Source organism: Lissotriton helveticus, chromosome 7 (assembly GCF_964261635.1).
Source record: "Lissotriton helveticus chromosome 7, aLisHel1.1, whole genome shotgun sequence".
Lineage (NCBI taxonomy): Eukaryota > Metazoa > Chordata > Amphibia > Caudata > Salamandridae > Lissotriton > Lissotriton helveticus.
This window is the reverse complement of record NC_136068.1, coordinates 488,665,783-488,685,846: the sequence shown is the minus strand read 5'-3', so window position 1 is coordinate 488,685,846 and position 20,064 is coordinate 488,665,783. Positions and strand designations below refer to the sequence as shown.

At 45.6% G+C, this 20,064-nt stretch overlaps 1 protein-coding gene across 1 annotated transcript in view; it reads right to left on the bottom strand.

Annotated features, from left to right (window-relative positions):
- Positions 1-20,064, bottom strand: part of LOC144768660 (syntaxin-1B-like) — a 311,508-nt gene that overhangs the window by 144,055 nt on the left and 147,389 nt on the right. Inside the window, exon 2 of the mRNA XM_078652480.1 lies at positions 15,905-15,979. Coding sequence (XP_078508606.1) covers positions 15,905-15,979 — 75 coding nt within the window. The remainder of the gene's footprint in view (positions 1-15,904; positions 15,980-20,064) is intronic.

Here is a 20,064-nt window from a genome sequence, read left to right as displayed (position 1 = left end):
GGTTGGCTGTCGCAAGACAGCCGGCCAAAAAGACATGCGCACTTTAAACAGTGCTTTGCCAGCCCACCTTCTCCCCGCTCAGTGAGATGTTGCTGTCACTCAGCAGTGGCCCGCCCCAATCCTGACACTCTGCTCGGGACGGGGAAGAGAAATAAAATGGTAATAAATTACGATTTTATTTTTCAGAGGTTTGGGGGGATTTTAAGTGGGGCGACGCTCCTGCGCTTCAACGGAGGACCCACCCCTGTCTATTGCCCCTCCCCCACTGAAAGTCAACAGGCCGCAGTGTCTCATGCAAGTTTCTGCCACCAGAACAAGCCTGTTTGTGGAACAAGCCCAATCTAAATATGAGTGTTTATAAATTCTAAAATTAAATTGATATTTTCACACCTAGCTCCTCTGTGCGTTTCATTGCATCGTGGTGCAAAGTCGGAAATGTTCCTTTGATCTTAGAAGGGAAGTGTTAAAATTCCACAAGCAAGATTAGATGGGCTTACAAGGCAAGTCCCAGCTTTTCATTTTAGGTCAATTTTAATTTGTAAAAAGTAAGTGCAGGAGCTGACAATTTGTAGAAGGAGCCTATTGTTGCATTGTTAAATTTCCGGCTGTCTAGTCTTGATTTCACTTCATGCCGCTTTCTTTCATCACCCTACACTTCCAATCTTTTTATCTCACTCTTGCGGGTTTTTTTCACCCATGCTTTCATCATCTGTCAGTATTTTTCTTCTTTCTCCATTTTCGACTTTTGTCTTGCTTTTTCTGGGGCAAAGTCTGATGATTACAAATATATAGCTGACCCCAAAAATGGGTTTTGTGGTCCCCACCTCCAACCAACAGCACAAGTTATACCCCACCTGAGGTTAAAATCCAATGGGATTTTGGTGGTACAGTGAGGTAGTTTTGGTTGCACAGTAAGGGGATTTTGGTGCTAAAGGAAAGGGATTTTGCTGGTACAGTAAGGGGATTTTGAGGGCTCAGTAAGGAGATTTTGGAGGTACAGTAAGGGGATTTTGGTGGCACAGTAAAGGGGATTTTGGCGGTACAGTAAGGTAGTTTTGGTGGCACAGTAAGGGGATTTTGGTGCTAAAGGAAAGGGATTTTGAGGGCTCAGTAAGGAGATTTTGGAGGTACAGTAAGGGGATTTTGGTGGCACAGTAAAGGGAAGGGATTTTGGCGGTACAGTAAGGGGATTTTTGTGGCACAGTAAAGGGCATTTTAGTGGTACAGTAAAGGAATTTTGGGGGCAAAGTAAATAGGATTTTGGTGGTACAGTAAAGGGGATTTTGCTGGCACAGTAAGGGGATTTGTCAGTGTTGCGAAGTCTTTTGCTTCTACCCTCTCCACTAACAAATCAATTGATTTAGTAGAGGGAATATAGTGTTGCTGATTTTTGGGTCTGAGGCAGAAAACACCTACTGAGCTCTCAGTCTGTCCTCACTCCCCAGATGGCATTGCACACAGGATTAACTTGGAATGATATTGTGAATATTCTGTTGTAGTGATAAATAGTTTAAAACACTCTGTGTCTTTACTCTTTTCTTCTTTAGTTTTGTAATTATGGGGGGGAATCTACACCCAATGGGAGGATAATTTTGTGAGCTATATTTAGACCACAAAATGTATGTTAGATTAAATATACTTTGACAAACAACCCTGCGATACAATTTTAATAAACATTTTTGGACGGAACACACTCAAATCTGTGTTTTATTATTCATCCAGTGTAACCAGAGCTTCAAACCAATTGTCAAAAGATTGATAAAAACATGTTCCACTGATCGTAAAACATTCTAAGAGTTGAGACCTGGGACCTGAGTACTAGTGGGTTGGGTGCACAGAGTTGTTTACTGCGCACAGTGAATACTGTATCCCTGGGGGTGCAGTAACTGCTTCCTATGCCAAACTTTTCACTTGCAAATGAGGCACGACATAAGGACTTTGTATATCATGTACCAAAGAAAGCATGTTTTCTCTTTCTTTCAGGATTTTTCCTCAAATACATATTGGCAGGTTTGGCCTGCTGAAACCTGTCAGCTGCAAATGTTGGGCGAAGTAATTATCCTACAGTATGGAATACTGTTCCCTGTGCCTACTTCTGATCCGACAGACATCAAATTTAGGGGCTGATTGCAATGGTGCGGAGACCGCCACCGCCAGGCTGTCAGGGGAGCTTTCCTTGCCATCGTAACCAACTTTACCGTCTGCCATATTATGATGGCGAACGGATGTGTGGCAGTTGTAAAGACCGACCGCTAGGCGTCCAACTGGCTTCTTGAGCCCAGCAGTGCGGCGGAGGGGCTCGTAGTCCCTACAATTCTGGGAGTGCCTACCAGGCATTGCAGTAGGGATTACGATGACCCTTTCCGCAAGCAGTTTCATGGCGGGTTACCACCATGAAAAGGCTTGTGGAAAGGGACAATGGGGGCCCGTAGCGGGCCCCCCCATGGCTCCTGGTTGTGGGTGTTGGGGGGCACCTAGGGAGCCCCCCTACATATCACTGTACCATGTGGCATGCACCGCATGGTGCCTGCCACATAGTGCAGGGATATGTAACATGTCCCGTTTTTACATTTGCGGCGGGTGCTGCAGTGAGCATCACCTGGCGCAATGTTAAATATAGGCATTGCGACCGCCGTGGTGGCAGTCGCATTGTAATGCCTACTGTGGGCCCGCCAACAGCATGTCAGGCGGTCCCAATCCCCGATACGATGACGGATCGACTGAAGTCCATCTGGCCCTTACTTATCATTAGGGGCGCGGTCAGGTTTGTCTTCTGGGGGCAGCTCCATGGACTATTTCATTCTTACCTTGCACCATAGTAAGTGTTTAGATATCATTAGGCTATGCCACATGCATGGGCATGATGTATGATGTTTGTTAAAAAAATGATGACATCACTCTCATATATATTTTGTATTAGTTCTGATCACTGATTGATATTAAGTCTGTAGTTTCTTTTCTATTACATTTGTTTGAATTATTTTAAAACAATTTCTTAATCATTAAAAAACATTTTGTACCATGCCCCGGCTTACTTCTACTCCCTAGGAGCAGGTAAGGCTACAATTCATGCTATCTTTAAACCTGCCTTCCTGGCACCAGTTTCCCTTAGCAGATAATGGTGCAGGAATTACTAGACTGATTGGAGGAAAGGATGAAAGAAGCGACCAATGGGGGCCACTGGCTTTGGAAGGCTCTCGCAGCCAAGCAATGTCCTCCCAGTGACTGCTGAAAAGCCACTAGAAGAATTCTGTCCGGGGCAATGGCGTAACGAAACGTGAGGGGGCCCTCCTGCAAGGCGCATGGAGGGCCCCATGCTACAGATTTATAGAGGAGCTTTCAGGCAAGAGTACTGTGCTGAGGGGAACCCCTGCAGCTCAAGGGGTCCCCCACACCGCGGGGGCTGCGGCGGCCAGTGTTACACCACTGGTCCAGGGACTGTCTGATCTCTTTCCTGCCCACCTTCTGAATCCAAATATACATAATAAATAGCTTACCTAAACTGTATCAAAGCACTAACAAGATCTTTAGTCAAATGGAGCTCTTCATACAGGAACCCAACACGTAAGGGTTTAAAACATTTTTGAGAAAAAATGAAGCTTGAGGCTGTTCACCAGAGGTGGTAGTAGGGCAGGGCTTTAAGTGGGCTGGGTCCCCCGGTGCTGAGCACCGACAGTTTAAAAAAGCAGGTGGCGAGACGAGTCCCTATCGGGCTCTCCATTTTTGCCCTCACCCTCCGGATGCAAAAAAATCTTAACTCTGCAGCGGTATCACCCTTCCCTGCCTTTGATGTAACTTCAAAGAGGCTCATTATAGTCCTTTCAGTCTCATCATTTCAGAACTGAAGGATTGTTATATTATATTCAACGAAGGCATAGTTCTTGCTTATGCAACTAACAACCATTGACAAAGCCAATAGTTTGGCTTGCTGTAGGTGTAATGTTACTTGTTGTATTATATATCTGGATCCAATGACTAAAGCAGCAAAATACCAGTCGGGCGGCACACTGGGCTAAGCGCAGATTTTCCGCTTATGTGTTTTAAGCCACACCTTTACTTACATTGGCCACGCTCCTTTGAGAGACCCCCCAGTTTTTTCATTCCACTTAAAGCCCTGTAGTGGGAATGGATTGAAGCCACTTAATCATAGAAATAAGGACATATACACGTTATATCCCGAGCAGATTGGAACAATCGTATTGTACAAATTATGAGTCCAGATGAAACATTACAATCCAAATAGGTGTTAATCTTCTTCTTTAATATTCAAAACAGCATCCTTTTGAGTTCTAGCCAACACGTGTTTCGTCTAAGTAGCAGTATATGCATACAGACTTCATCAGGGCAAAACATGTATTGAGATACTGGAAACACCAATGACTACCAGTTCCAAGTGGCGCGTTTAGAAATAAAATAGATGTTCAAAATAGAATCCACGAAAACTAACACTTCAAGAAAAAAGGGTTGTCGATACCCTCGTCGGGGCATAGTCAGGTCACACAATCGAGTAAACTGCGTGTTCAAATGAAAGTGGCAGCAAAAGTTCGGCGTCGAGAAATAAGGACATTTGGGAGACCGCCAGCTAAAGTCCTACATCCAATGTTCGGGACACTTGTGGTAGGTGGAACTATTTATCACAGATAGCACTGTAAATGGGAGATGTGCAACTTATGCGAAGTTGTGTGCAAACGTTTGCAACCTTGCAAACACTATTTTTCGTATTGTAAACTCTTATTAAACACTAACAAAACTGGACAACATACAGAATGGTTTTATGAAAATTAGTAAGAAGGTGCTGTAATTCCACCCTCTTTAGTACTAATGCCGCATTCTTAAGGACTACAATAAGCATCACATCGGGAATCAGAAATAACAAGCACACATGTGTGTTACCTCATTGATTTCCATAGGAAACACCCAAATTCTGGCCCTTCTCATGGAGACATGTTACACCAAGTTTGATTTGATCGCTTTGCACTCAAGTTCGCATGAGGCAACACACCACGTGTTAATACTGCATGTGGTAGTATTGCACGGTTCATAATTCCGATTTGGGTGCACACTCCTGTTTCCACTCAAATCAGAATTAAGAGTCTCTCGTAATGAAGAACTGAATGTTATCCGCCAGCCCAGTACAACTGTGTACAGAAAATGTCTACAAAAGGTAAACTTGTAGAGAAAAAGTGTACTTTTTTTGCTTGAATGGGTTCAATACAAGTTAAAATACTCTCTTAATGCACAGAAATCCTAAAAAACTGGGAAAATCATAAACTTTCAGAGAAAATGGGAAACTTCACAAAACATAGTACACTAATGGTTATTTGAAATCGTTAGCGAACAATAGTGAGCCTGTGTAGCCTTTGTAATGTGGAAGTAAAGCAGGCATTGTCCTCAATCCTAGTAACCACGAACCTACGTCTTCTCAGCCTCTCTAGCGGGATGTTATGATCCACTGTGTCAAATGTAGCGCGTAAGACCTGCAACAATAATAGTGTCAATATACCCTTATCTGCCACCTCCAGTAGATTTTCCCTAGCAACCAACAAAGCAGTTGTGGGGGATTATTTACAAGCCTCGTGCGCCTCTGGAGCGCCGCTTTTTTTGATGCTTCGGCGGCGCAGAGTGCAGACGCATATTTATGAGGCTACGCAAAGCTACCCTGCGTGACTTTTCATGGCCTTGTAGATATGGTGTAAGGTAATGAAGTGCAAGCCCCTGCTTTGCCTCACACTGAGTCAGGGAGGTGTGCCATGGCTATTGCCGTTGGTGTTCACACACAACACTCATGGATTTTGACACATTCCCAGATTTATAACATAGCATGAATATCGTAATGCGTCAAAATAGTGTGTCTTCCCAGGGGAGGTGTAACGAGGATAAATAGCTTTATTTCTTCTCGTCTTTTCCTCTTTCCATGTGTGATGAATTCTGCAGCACATATAGAAAAAGGAAAATGCTTCCATTGATTGTTTTTGTGTAGGAAAGTGTCTCTTCCTGCATATAAACAATAATTCCTACAATAGCAGACACCCTTGCAGCATGGTGCAGGAGTGCCTAAGTTGGTGCAAGGCAGCCATTTTTGCGCCAGCACTTTGAAAGTGGACAGGAGTGCGCCGTATCTCATAGATACCCAGCCCTTTTCTGTTGGCACAGGGCAGCACTGCAAGAAGCCTTGCGGTGCTGCCCTGCACCAAAATGTTGTTAATGAGGCCCTTAGTGGGACTAACTCGAGAATGCACGCCACCCAGCAGGGTATGGCACTGTAGCTATCACATGAGCTGTAGGATTTACTTCAGAGTGTACCAGCAACAGTTCAATACCCAGATCTCGCACCTAGTACATAGATCTTGTCTTAGAATAAGACTTCTATATTTGTTCTTCTATTTGTTCCCCTATTGCCATCCCTAAGAGCGCTCTTAAGCAGCTCTCAGCCCATACTTGCACAGCACAAGCATCAAATACTAGGGTACTCATAAGACTCAAAAGATAGACTCTTCTGTCTTACAATAGGCTCAATGTTGGGCCCTCCATACAATGAGGGAACATACAGCAGGCCATGGCCTTCACAGTCACAGCAGAAGCAGGGGGGAATGTTTCATCCCTTCCAGAAGAAAATAGGGAGCATGCTTTGGACTGCATTCCCTGCAAGGAGCAGATAAAAGGCCATGAATGTAAAAGGATGCTGCAGGGCGCAGGCAGGAGGTCGGTGTCATGCAGCGGTTGCAATGGGCAGATATCACAGTCTGTCCAGGGAGCAGGTCAGGCGGCGACAGACTAATGATCTAGAAATCACTCCAGGCATTAAGTAGAGGGTCTGTGTTTGACAATCAGTGTAGCAAGCAGATTGTGCCTTTTGTAGTCAGCTTACAGATCAGGGTCATAACCTTCCCTGCCATTCTTTCTTTTACTAGCCCTCACTGCATGAGCTCTGCCTCTTCGGGGTATAGGATTCACTCTACTAATTAAGTTGAAATATTGCCCCAAGCAATATGGCCGTCCAGGCACATACTGTCCTATGACCAATAAAGGAGGGTCCAACCTCACACACATCCTATTTTTGATTCTATAGTGGACAATATACCCCCTATTCCAAGATAAGCGTGTTCTTATGCGTGATATTTAATACTTTTGTGTTCTTGCACCTTTGGTGGGTATTCTTCCTACTCAAGGGCTTCCCATGTTTTCATACCCAAATGATTGGTTGTGCACATCTCCTTTTTTAGGGGCATTAGAACAGTTAATTGGTTTGTGACACTTTGAGAACACGTGGGTTTTTGTTGAACAAGGTAATGTCATGCCTCCCTCCAGACCAAAATCTCTAATTTATAGGTGCCCTCTTCAGGACAGGTCTAGGATTTGTCTTTCTTCCTCCCAGAGGCTGGAAAAGTTGATATCCCAGTTGTGATCCCTTCTACTGTCAGCGGCTCCAGCAAGACAATGGTTAACTGTACAGGGGGACATGTCTGCTCCACCTCTGCCAGTCCCTTGGGCCAGGCCACATTTGTATCTTTTTGTGAACATCTCCTGATGCACTGGGATCCAAGAACAAAGTACATGAGGCCATATGTATCAAGCTAATTAGCATTCGCAAAGGCCGAAATTCTGCGAATTTCGGCCTTTGCGAATGCTAATTTGACAAATGGTATGTATCAAACATGTTTGATGCAAAATAAGGAATAGCAAAATTTGCAATTCCTTATTTTGCTATTGCACTTAAGGAATCGCAAATTTTGCGATTCCTTAAATGCAATGTATCAAACAAAAAATATTCAAAAAATGGCATTAAGGATTCGCAAATTACCACCAACTTCTAGTTGGTGGTAATTTGCGAATTCTTCTCAATAAGCTTTTTTCCAAAAAACAAAAGGTGCCATATGACACCCATACATGCCCTTAGGGCATGTATGTGCGCCATATGCCCCCAAATGTCTTTTTCAGGGGTGCAGCAGGGTGTTCTTGAGACACCCCTGCACCCAAAGAAGAAATTCCTAATTTGCGATTAGCTAATTGCTAATCGCAAATTGCACCTTCATTCCTATGGGCCTCCTGGCCCATAGAAATGAATGGGTAATTTGCGATTAGCAATTTGCTAATCGCAAATTAGGAATGGTAAAAAATCGCTATTTAATAGCGATTTTGTACATACATACCGTTTTGCGAATTCCAAATAGCGATTCCTTAAAATTCGCTATTTGGAATTCGCAAAACGGTAGTATGATACATATGGCCCTAAGAGAGACTGATTTCTCTTTCTCCTACTGTGTCCCACAACCTGCTAAATGTGTCCGGATCCTGCAAATCTAGCCAAATTAGTTCCTTTGTCTCCTCACTAGCCACTGCTAGTGACAACGGAGGCAGTTTGGTATGGGGAGCCTCTTTGCCGCCACCCTCCTAGCCCTTAACCCCGGCCGCGCCCCCAACTGCGTCCAAGCCGCTCCTGGACACACCCATGGTCCTTTCTCTTGCTACTCCTGCAAATTCATCGGCACCAACAACATCTCCGCTACAACCACACCACAGATTCCCGACCCCAACCACCTACAATGCATCCTGCTCAACACCCGCTCGGTCCATAGGCATGCCATTGACCTCTGGAATCTACTAGACACCATCTCTCCAGACATCGCCTTCCTTACAGAAACATGGATGAACGCTTCCTCCGCCCCAGACATCACCATTGCCATCCCTGAAGACTATAAGATCACACACAAGGACCGTACCAGCCACACAGGAGGAGGAATCGCTATCGTCCATAAAAAATCAATCCACATCTCAACCAGCTCTGACGTCAACCTCGCCAACTCTGAACACCTTCACTTCCAGATCCACATCGACCCCAAGACCACACTCAGAGGCACCCTCCTTTACAGACCACCAGGACCCCGCGCAAAGTTCAGTGAAGACATCACGGACTTCATCACTCCACACGCGCTCCCCTCCAAAGATTACATCCTTCTGGGAGACCTCAACTTTCACCTTGAAAATAACAACGACCGCAACACCACCACCCTCTTGGACAACCTCGCCAACCTCGGACTTAAACAACTGGTCACTTCCCCCACCCACATAGCAGGTCACACACTCACCTCCAGCAATCATGTCTCCTTCAGCCACACCACGGATCTCCTCTGGACTGACCACAGCTGCGTTCACTTCACCTACAACAAGCCGAAACCCACCAACCACCTCCAACCAACTCTGCAAAGAAACTGGAACAAAATCACCATCGACCAGATCTCCTCATCACTCCTTCTAAACACCCCAGCCCACTCTTCTAACCCAGACCAAGCCGCCGCCAACTTCACCCTATGGTTATCCAACACCGCCGACATCCTAGCACCACTGAAAATACGTCAACGCAAACCTGGCAGCAAGAAGGCCTCATGGTTCAACGATGATCTTAAGAAGTCCAAGAAACTCTGCCGCTCCCTTGAAAAGGCCTGGAAAAAAGACCCAACCACTAGCACCAAGGACGCCTTCAAAAACGCCACCCGCACACACCACCAACTAATCCGAAAGGCCAAGAAAACAGCATTCAAGGATCGACTAGACAACAACGCCCACAACAGCAAGGAACTTTTCAACATCGTCAAGGAATTCACCAACCCCTCGGCCAACTCCAACGACATCACCCCGTCTCAAGCCCTCTGCGACTCCCTAGCTCTATTCTTCCACAACAAAATTGCGGACATCCACAACAGCTTCGACAACCAACCCGGAGACCAACCCACCCAACCTCATGCTGAACATTCCCCCCCCTCGAACACTCTTAACGACTGGAACCCAATCTCCACTGAGGACACCATCCGCCTGATGAACTCTATCCACTCAGGATCCCCCACAGACCCATGTCCGCACCACATCTTCAACAAAGCAGACTCCGTCATAGCACCGCACCTCCGAGACGTCATCAACTGCTCCTTCAACTCCGCCACCTTCCCGGAAAGCTGGAAACACGCTGAACTCACCGCCCTTCTAAAAAAAAACCACAGCGGACCCCACCGAACTCAAAAACTACCGCCCCATATCGCTCCTTCCTTTCCCAGCCAAAGTCATCGAGAAAGCTGTCAACAACCAACTCGCCGCTTTCCTCGAAGCCAACAAATCCCTCGACTCCTCACAATCTGGCTTCCGAGCAAAACACAGCACTGAGACCGCCCTCATCGCAGCAACAGACGACATTCGAACCCTACTGGACAATGGAGACACAGTCGCCCTCATCCTCCTCGACCTCTCTGCAGCCTTCGACACAGTCTGCCACAGCACCCTTTTACAACGCCTCAGAAACATCGGAATACAAGGAAAAGCACTCGAATGGATCACCTCGTTCCTCACCGGAAGAACCCAGAGAGTCCGCCTTCCACCATTCAAGTCCGAAGCCACTGAAGTCATCTGTGGCGTACCACAAGGATCCTCACTCAGTCCCACCCTCTTCAACGTATACATGAGCCCCCTCGCGGCCATCGCTCGCCAACACAACCTCAACATCATCTCCTACGCGGATGACACTCAACTGATCCTTTCTCTCACCAATGACCCCAGCACCGCCAAAACAAACCTACACGAAGGAATGAAAGAAGTTGCCGAATGGATGAAACAAAGCCGTCTGAAACTGAACTCAGATAAAACAGAAGTCCTCATCTTAGGTACATCCCCCTCTGCATGGGACGACTCTTGGTGGCCGGAAGCCCTTGGAAAAGCACCCACCCCGACAGACCACGCACGGAACCTAGGCGTTATCCTGGACTCTTCTCTCTCAATGAACAGACAAGTCAACGCCGTATCCTCATCCTGCTTCAACATTCTTCGCATGCTCAAAAAAACATTTCGCTGGATCCCCACCGAAACCAGAAAAACAGTCACCCATGCTCTGGTCACGAGCCGACTGGACTACGGAAACACCCTCTACGCAGGTACTACCGCTAAACTCCAGAAGAAACTCCAACGAATCCAAAACGCCTCAGCCAGGATCATATTAGACATCCCGCGTAACGAACACATCTCTGGCCACCTGAAAGACCTCCACTGGCTACCCGTCAATAAGAGGATCACTTTCCGACTGTTAACCCACGCACACAAATCACTCTACGACATCGGACCAGAATGCCTCAACTCACGACTGTCCTTCTACACCCCCTCCCGCCAACTACGTTCTTCCAGCCAAGCCCTCGCCACTGTACCCCGCATCAACAAGACCACCATGGGAGGCAGATCCTTCTCATACCTGGCAGCTAAAACATGGAACTCACTCCCCACCTACCTTCGCCTTACCCAGAACCACCTAGCATTTAGAAAGCAACTTAAAACGTGGATATTTGACAAGTAATCCTCCTCCCCTCCCTAAGCGCCTTGAGACCCTCTGGGTATGTAGTGCGCTATATAAATTCTCTGACTTGACTTGACTTGACTTTGGGGGATCACACAGTTTAGGGACTTCTCTATCTATCACCAATTTATCTCTTGTGGATGGAGAATCGGCTTGCGAACTTATTGGGCCATGTGTTCTTATCCTCAGTAGCCATGAGTCTTTGTACCCAGATATTTCAGGAAATTCAAAAGAGGTTGGGAGCTCTGTGGCTATATCACTTCTGCCATGCACAGAGGCCTGCGCTGTGAATGCTATGAGTGTTTGGTGGCCAAGGATCTACTGTATGTGTTCCCTCCATTTGCCATGCTTAACAGAGTTGTCTGCAAAATCCAGGATGAACATTTGGAGGTTCTTTTAGTAGCCCCATCTGGTGTAGCAAACCCTGGTTTCCTCTTATCTGTCAGATGGTGGTCCAATACTCTTGCATATTTCCATAATCCCCGTCCCCACCCAGATTCCCAAAGATGTATGAAATGGCTCTTTGAAGCATATCTCTGGAGTTCTGGAAATTGAGAAGCTAAGGTTGGTGGCTTTGAGATTTTCTTCTAAAATAGTGTGATCTGTCCAGAACTCAAGAAGGCAGAGCACCACAAAAAGTGTATGAAACAAACTGAAGGCACTTTTGTACTTGGTGTAGATCTACAAATTTAGTAGCCTCTTCCTGTTGTAGTGGGAAGATTCTGAAATTTCTAAGGGATGTTTTCCTTTTGGGGGCTGCTGTGGCTACTTTACATAGCCAATGGGCAACCAATAAGGCTATTAGAGGAGCTACCAATTCTGAGTTTGATTCCTTAGCTTAACCGTCTTTTAAAAAGTTCTTATTTGCGAAGATCAGTTATTCTTTCTCCAATCACTTCCTTGGATCAGACTGTTTTGCAGGAAAGTTCGTTTGAGCCTCTTTTTCTGTTTCTTAAAAAATCCTCACATTGATGGATTTTTTTCTTGGTAGCAATTTCTTTGAGTTGCAGACTGGGCACAATTGGTGATCTTTTTATCCATGAGCCATTTATAAGAATGTTTGATGAAAATGTGGTTTTGAGACCTGTCTCCTCTTTCCATCTTTCTCAAGATAACACCTCAGATCTGCATATGGCACTTTGTATTTATCTTCAAAGATGATCTTCTTTCAGGCATGTTGATTCCTTGTTTGTCACCTTTGGTCTGATGAAAAAGGGTCCCTACACCTCCACTCTAAGTAGGTTGATAAGAATGACCATTGTTTTGACTTATCAGAAGGCAGCCATTTCACTGACCTCCACTATTTGAGTTGTTAATACAGGTACATGTCTTCTTCTTGGGCTGCAACTAAGGGAGGCTCCCTCGAAGATGTTTGTGTAGCAGCAACATGGGCCTCTCGTCATACAATTATTTCTCTTTATAAACTACATGTCCAAGAGACTATTTATTTTACTTTTGACAGCTGTTTTGTCTTCAGTTCAAAAAGGGCTTTTTCCCTTTGAGGAGAAAACGCAAACCAGTAATTTCTGAAATATTAGCAGGAACAGCCGTCACAGTGTTTCCTGTTGATGTCTTTTTAAGTTTGATCCATCAAAATTATGTGTATTTTTCTTTTCAAAAAGAAAATCCTTAAGCAAGAATTTCTTTTTGAAAATAAAAAAACAATTGCCCCCTCACCATGTGAGTCAACCTTCATGGTGAGGGTGGCAGTTATAGTTTTTTACTTCCCCTTAACATCAGGGTTTTCCTGGCAGTGCCAGGCACTAAAAAACTGCTATATGTACGCCTATCTAAATTGGGAGGCTGGACATGTAGCCAGTTCTCAGACGGCCCTTACTCTGTCTGGCCATCTGAGAAGTTTGGCTATGGCAGAGACTGAGTAGTCTCCACCGTTTATCAAACTATGGTCTGCCTGTTTATATATTTGGCAGGCGGGTCATTATATTGGTGGAAAGGATGCTTCGCCATGATGGAGTATGTTTGCTTTGAAATATGACACAGGCAGCCGCGGCCCGTGGAGGGAGTTACGGTGGGGCAGGGAGGTGGGGAGGGGGAGGGGCAGGGTGGAGGGTGCTAAAAACCGGCATATGGATAATTGCAGGTAAGTACACAATTTAATTAATAAAACGAAATTCGTAGCACGTACAGCATCGCATTTTGTGATGCAGTGTGCGCTACGATTAATTAATTAAATTGTCTACTTACCTGCAATTATCCATATGACGGTTTTTAGCACCCTCCACCCTGCCCCTCCCCGCCTCCCTGCCCCTCCCCGCCTCCCTGCCCCACCGTAACTCCCTCCACGGGCCGTGGCTGGACACAGGCTAAAAGTGTGTAATAAAGAGTCACTAGGTCTTGCTTTATATTTGCTTTTTTTCTTGGTGTATGGCAATTTTTACTAAGTTAGGCTATATGTTCATGTTGTGAGGCCTGGGACAAGATGGACAAGGAAGGTAATGCTTTGTTCACTTACCGGAAATCTTCATTACTCCGAGTCATAATCTTCCTTGTCACATTCTTAATTTCACTCTTTTCCTTCCCCTAAAGAGAGCCTTTATCCTCCAGACCATTTTAGACATACTAAAAATTGTGTTCATGATGTCTTTGGTATACTAGCGTGTAATGCTGGCCCCTCCTTCATGGGTCACAAGACAGGATGTACCTGGACGACTATATTGGCAGGGACAATACTTTATTAGTATAGGTAAATTCTGCACCCCGAAGAGATGAAGCTCATACTGTGCGGACCACGACAAGGAAGGCAATAACACAGAATAATAAAGATTACTGGTAAGTAACCCTAGCAGTACCTTACTGTCACTGAAGTGTGCAGATTCTTGGTCCATCTGTTACTCCAGTGAGCTGGTTCTAGGTACCGCTGCCACAGCAGGGAAGTGGTTCATGACCTGTTTGCACAGGGAACATGTTCTAGACCTAACTGCCGCTTTAGGCGACACGTTCTAGATCTAGCTGCCACAGCAGAGTTCCCGATCTGTTAGCACGCGCCACAGGTTGGAGGTCCAGATGTCACAATTCTTGCTTTCTTCAAGGATGAGGCTCTAGTTCTGCTCTCACTGTAGTGGATAGATTCTAGCTGCAACGTATTCATTGTGTTGCTTGTAGCCAGGTTGTGGATTTATTTTTCATGGGAGGAGGAAGAGGATTGAAGGGGGGGTTGTTCTAGGGTTTGGGGCTGTGTTCTTCTGCTTTCAGTTCTACTTCATTGCTTATGTGGGATGTACTAACATAGGAGCAGGGACAAGATTTACAAACATGTTTGAATGAATGGGGAACAATGTGTGTAGATGGGCATTGCACCTGTTTAGTGTGTGCATTATCATTCATGCACCAATTTGGGCAGATATAATCACCAGGTAGAGCTCTGTGTCAAATGTAAAACAAGGAACACTTTGCTTTGCACCCACCTTTTTTTACACCAGCGCAGGAGGCTAAATGATTCCATGAGAATACAGGGTGTTTGAGAGGCAGAAGCTAACTAGAAGGACCTTGTAATGTGCAGCGTCATTATCAATAGGTGTTTTCCATCTCAACAAGAGCATCTGGTAGCAAAGGCTTCAGACAGCGCTGCAAAGCCCCATTCCTTAATCTGAAGCCTGTCCCCATGAAGATAAACCAATAGACAATGGCCTCAACGACAAATACCTCATTATTTTGTGATCCCTGCGTAAGCCCCAGCTTACAATTACAAGAGGTGCAGAGTTTAGCTTACCATGTAATTACCAGGTACAATGCAATCCATACCCTATTAAAATTCTGCAGGTCAAATAGGCCAAAATGTAATTAATACAAAGGTCCCAGAACATATTAGAACATTGGAATGAAATTTAGGATCTCCTTTGAAGACAATGGGGTGCTCTTGGCTTCTAATGGCCGGTAGAGGCATGGAGCATCAACAATCCAATGTTTAGTCACAGCTGTTGCTGTGAACAAAGGCCTCACGGAGCCCAAGGGGATTTTTTCCCCCTCATGCTCCGTGAGGCCTTTTTTTTTACAAAGTAGAACATTCTGCCTTGTAGGGGCAGAATGTTTTAATAGCCTTAGAGCCCTCTGTACCGGGCTCTACCAGCAATGAAATGACCACTCGCTTGTTAAAGACCCTCACCTTTGCCTTGGGCCTTTAACGCTAGAGCGGGTCTTTAATGGTCAATAGAGCCCACTATGGCAGGCTCTACGGCTGTATTAAAACATCAGTATTTCAATGGAGAAAACAACAAAATCTGAAAACCTTATAAAAGGTGATATTTATCCCATCAAAAAATTCCCTTTCCTAGGTTATCAGATTTTATTGAGTGTAATAAATAGCAGACTTCCACTCAGGGCACTCCAAACCAATACCTATAAACACACGTCTCCTGTGTACCAGTATACTGATGTCTTCCAGCTCCCTTTTTCCCAGCTGTTAGTGGTCGATCCATCTCTGCTTTCTAGTGCTGGCTCATATAAGATGCGCAGAGACGGAACACTTAATTTTTGATGTGGATCACCTCAAGTGGCACGTGAGCAACACATATATGTGTTTAAAAAAGAAACATGCCATCACCAGGATGGACTGCTCACCTGTTCAAAGAAAGTGTCCATGAAGTCGTTCCGGTCCACGTGCACCACCTCATCATCGTCATCGCTGTCTTTGGCCTGGAGAGGAAGAAGAGGCTAGAGTTAGTCAAGTTTCATAGGTGTAGATTTACTAAGTATCTTGCAAGGCAAAGTTGTGCTGTGGAAATGACGACCAAAAATAACACAGAACCATATTATAATGTGTAAGGCATTGCTGATTTCATTAGCCAGACATGTGCTAAGTATGCTGTGTTTTGTGATGCTTAGCATGATTTAGCATTGTACCACAAGATAAACAAATGGTGCCTTGTGTGAGTTTTGTTCTGGAGGCTCTCGGGTATAAATCTCCTCACACAGGCAGACGGCCAGTGACCAATCACATAATATATGTGTAATGCTTGTAGAAAATGTTTGTATTAATATCTCCTAAGATAAGAGCTTGACCTATGATTAATTATGTTTGAGCCACTACCTAGCAATAATTAACCTGGCTTGCTTATCTGTAAAACACATTGGTGTTGGTTAGTTTCAGAGAAAGACTAGGAAAGTGTGTTAGTTCCAAGAATTTTAAAACCTTCTTTTCAAGTAACTGAGACTTTCAAGTCTTAAAATGTGATTTAAAAAAGAGCCTGCCACGATATCGAAAATATATTGGTATTTTTCATTAAAATTTTTAATGCGTGCTAAATGCTAGGGGTTGAACTTCCAGGAGCAACACACATATTCAACAAAAATCTGTTTCTTATGTTAGCAGGAGAAACATTGCCAATAGTGAATAATGCAAGTATCCTTGTGGTAATCTGTTTAAAGAAGGGAAGAGTATGGTAAGAAAAGCGTAAACACTGATAATAGTAAACAATACAAGTATCACTATGGCGATCTGTTTAAAGGAGAGGAGAGCAAGAATAGAGAAGCAGTAAACTAGGGGCATAGCTGGAGAATGAGAGGGGTGTTGGGACATACTGACTATGGAAAGGTGATTGCAAGATATTATTGACTAATATGGATGTTATTTTATTTGTAGAAACTTGGGCGGACAGTGTGGTCATGTAGTAGAGATCTCGTGGGCATGACAGCATATGAAAGGATGCAGGAGGACTAGTTAGTTACTTGGCTTTCTGAAGTAGCATTGGTAAATATCGTCTTGAGAGTAGTAGTTGATTTAGGTAGTTATCAAGGATGTGTATCCCTTCAATTACCTGATTTCTATGGGAAAGTTTTTCCAGAGTTTTCCTCCAGCCACTTCTCAGCCTTCTTTATGTAAATGTAAAATGTAAATGTCGGAATTTGTAAAGCGCACAGCTACCTCCACCGGAGGTGTCCCGGCGCTGTCCGTATACCGCTTAGGAACCCTTCCTGGCTTTCCTGAGAAATGTCCACTCCTGGGCACCCCCCAGGTGCAGCCAGGCATCCCAGCGCTTTTGAGGCCGTTGTGGAGACTAAGCAAGCTATTGCCCAGAGTTGCAGCGTGGGACCCATGATCAGAACAGGCACTGAGGCAAGAATATCCAGTCAGGGGAATTAATGAGCCGGAGACCCGCCGAGGCGGGAATTGAACCCTGGTCCCTGGCTAGAGCTCTGCATCAAGGTCTGCCTGCTCTAACCATTGAGCCACACTTCTCCACAGATTTAGCCTATGAATCTTGTTAGTTTCCATTTTGGGATGATCCGTTTGCCCTCAGAAGTGGAGTGTAGCACCACTAATGTTTGATGGACCTTGAAGAAGTCTGATTGGTACTCTGGAGTGTTTGCATAGTTGGCTTTCCACATAAGGCAGAGGCTGTGCAGGACTTTGTATGCATGGTTCAGCATCTTGAACTGGTATCTCTTCTTAATCAGGAGCCAATATAGATTCTTGAGGTGCGGTGTGATGTGGGTTCATCTGGGGAGATCGAGGATGAGTCTTGCCACTGAGTTTTGTATTGTCTGTAGTCTCTTCAGGAGACGTGTGTTGATACCTACATAGAGCGTGTTCCTGTAGTACAGCCTGCTGGTGATGAGGGCCTGGGTGAAAGTCCTTCTGGTGTTGACTGGGAGCCACCTGAAGGATTGAGGAGCATGTGAAGGGTCTTAAAGCAGGCAGATGAGACTGCGTTAACCAGTTTATTCATAAATAGCTTGCTGTTGTCGAGGTTGTGGATGTGATCTTTCGGGTAGGGGGATTGGCTGAGTTCAGCAGACCACCAAGCGTAGTTCCATGGTGAGGTGTTGTTCCCAAAGAGGAGGACTTCCAGCTTGTCCGAGATGAGTTTGAGAAAGTTGTCCTTTATCCAGTGGGGGACTTACATCATGCACCTGTGAAAGTTTGCTCTGGTGGTGGAGGGGTCCTTTGACAGCGAGAAGATGTCTGGGTTTCATCGGCATAGGAGATGATGTTGAATCCATGCGATCTGATGGAGTTGGCCAGGGGGGTCATGTACATGTTGAATAGGGTGGCGCTGAGGGATGATCCTTTGGTGATGCTGCAGAGGATCTTCCTGGGTTGTGAAGTGAACAGTGGGAGACAGATTCTCTGGGCTATGAGGCTATCTAATTGAGGGTGTCTCCCTGGATTCAGATGTGGTGGAGTCTGTTGATCAAGATGGGATAGGAGACGGTGTCGAAGGTGGCTGGCAAGTCCAGGAGGATGAGGACTGCCATTTCGCCATGGTCCTGGAGGGCCCTGATATCATCAGTGGCTGCGATTAGGGCTGACTCTGTACTGTGGTTGGCTTGGATTCTGATTGAGAGGGGTCCAGGAGCTTATTATGTTACAGGAGTTTGGTAAGTTGCCGGCTGATAGCCTTCTCAAGAACCTTCACTGGAAAGGGAGAAAGGAGATCGGCCTGCAGTTTTTTGGTTCGGCTGCGTTGGCAGGTTTTTTCTTCATGAGGGGCCTCATGTCACTGTGTTTCCATTCCTCAGGGAAGGAGGCCGAGGTGTTGGAGGTGTTCAGGACTTAATTGAGCTCCTTACCTAGTTTCTTGCTCCCGAGAATGAAGATGTGGTGAGGACAGGTGTCCTTGTGTGCTCCCAAGTGCACAGAGTTCATGATGGCAATTGTGGCTTGAGTTGTGAGAGGGTCCCAATTGGTGAGCAGGTGTTTGGGGTTTTAGTTAGTAGGTATGAGCAGACTGATGCTGTTGGTGGCAAGGAGTTGGGGTTTTAAGTTTTTGTAGATGACAGAGATCGTGTTGTGGAAGAAATCCAGTAGGGTTTCACACACTTCTTGGGAGGGGATGATGTAGTTCTCGGTGGCTTTGGGGTTGGAGCTCTCTTTCATGATGGCGAAGAGTTCCTTGCTGCATTTTGTGCTGGCTTCTTTGCGGTCTGCTAGGGCGTTCTTCTTTGTTTCTTTCAGGAGGCAGTGGTACTGGTTGAGTGCTGTCTTGATGGTCGTGTGGTCTGTTGTCTCTTTGCTGATGTGCCACTTCCGTTCAAGTTTTCTGCAGTTGAATTTGCCATATTTCAGCTCCACGGTGGGCCAGCTGACTCTGGCTGTCTTGGGGGGTGATAGTGTTAGCGCATTCTGTGATCCACTGGGAGAAGTTCTTTGTTGCCTTTTCTGGGTTGGGTGTTGTGACCGGGAAGTGGGAGTTTAGAACGTTGTTCCACGCGTCTTCTGATATCTTTTTCCAGTTTCTGTACATGGAGTTGGGGGGTATGGTGTCAGTGTTAGTTGGTCCTGAGATGGTGAAGTGGATGCTGTAGTGGCTGGTTCAGGTAGTTGCGAGTCGTTTTTGTACTTGACGCTGTCACTAGACATGAGGCCAAGCATGTGTCCTGCGATGTGAGTAGGGTCGGTGACAAGTTGCTTCAGGCCGATGCTGCTCATGCTCTCTGAGAGGTCAGTTGTGTTGGTGTCGCTCGGGTTGTTAAGGTGGAAGTTAAGATCCCCTAAGAAGACGTAGTGCTTGAAGTCGATGGCGATCAGAGTGATGAGGTCAGGCATGGCGTTGCAGAAGCTGGGGTTTGGTCCTGCTGGTCTGTAGGTGAGGATGCCTCTGATGGTGCCTCTTCCGTCTGTGTGAATTTGGAAGTTGAGGTGCTCCATTATCAGGGTCGAGTTGTTTGAGAAGATCGTGCAGTGGATGGTGTCCTTGAAGTTGATGGCAGTTCCACCTCTGTGTCTATTGGTTTGGACTGTCTTGGTGTGTTATCTTGTGCCTTCGGGGGTGGTGACG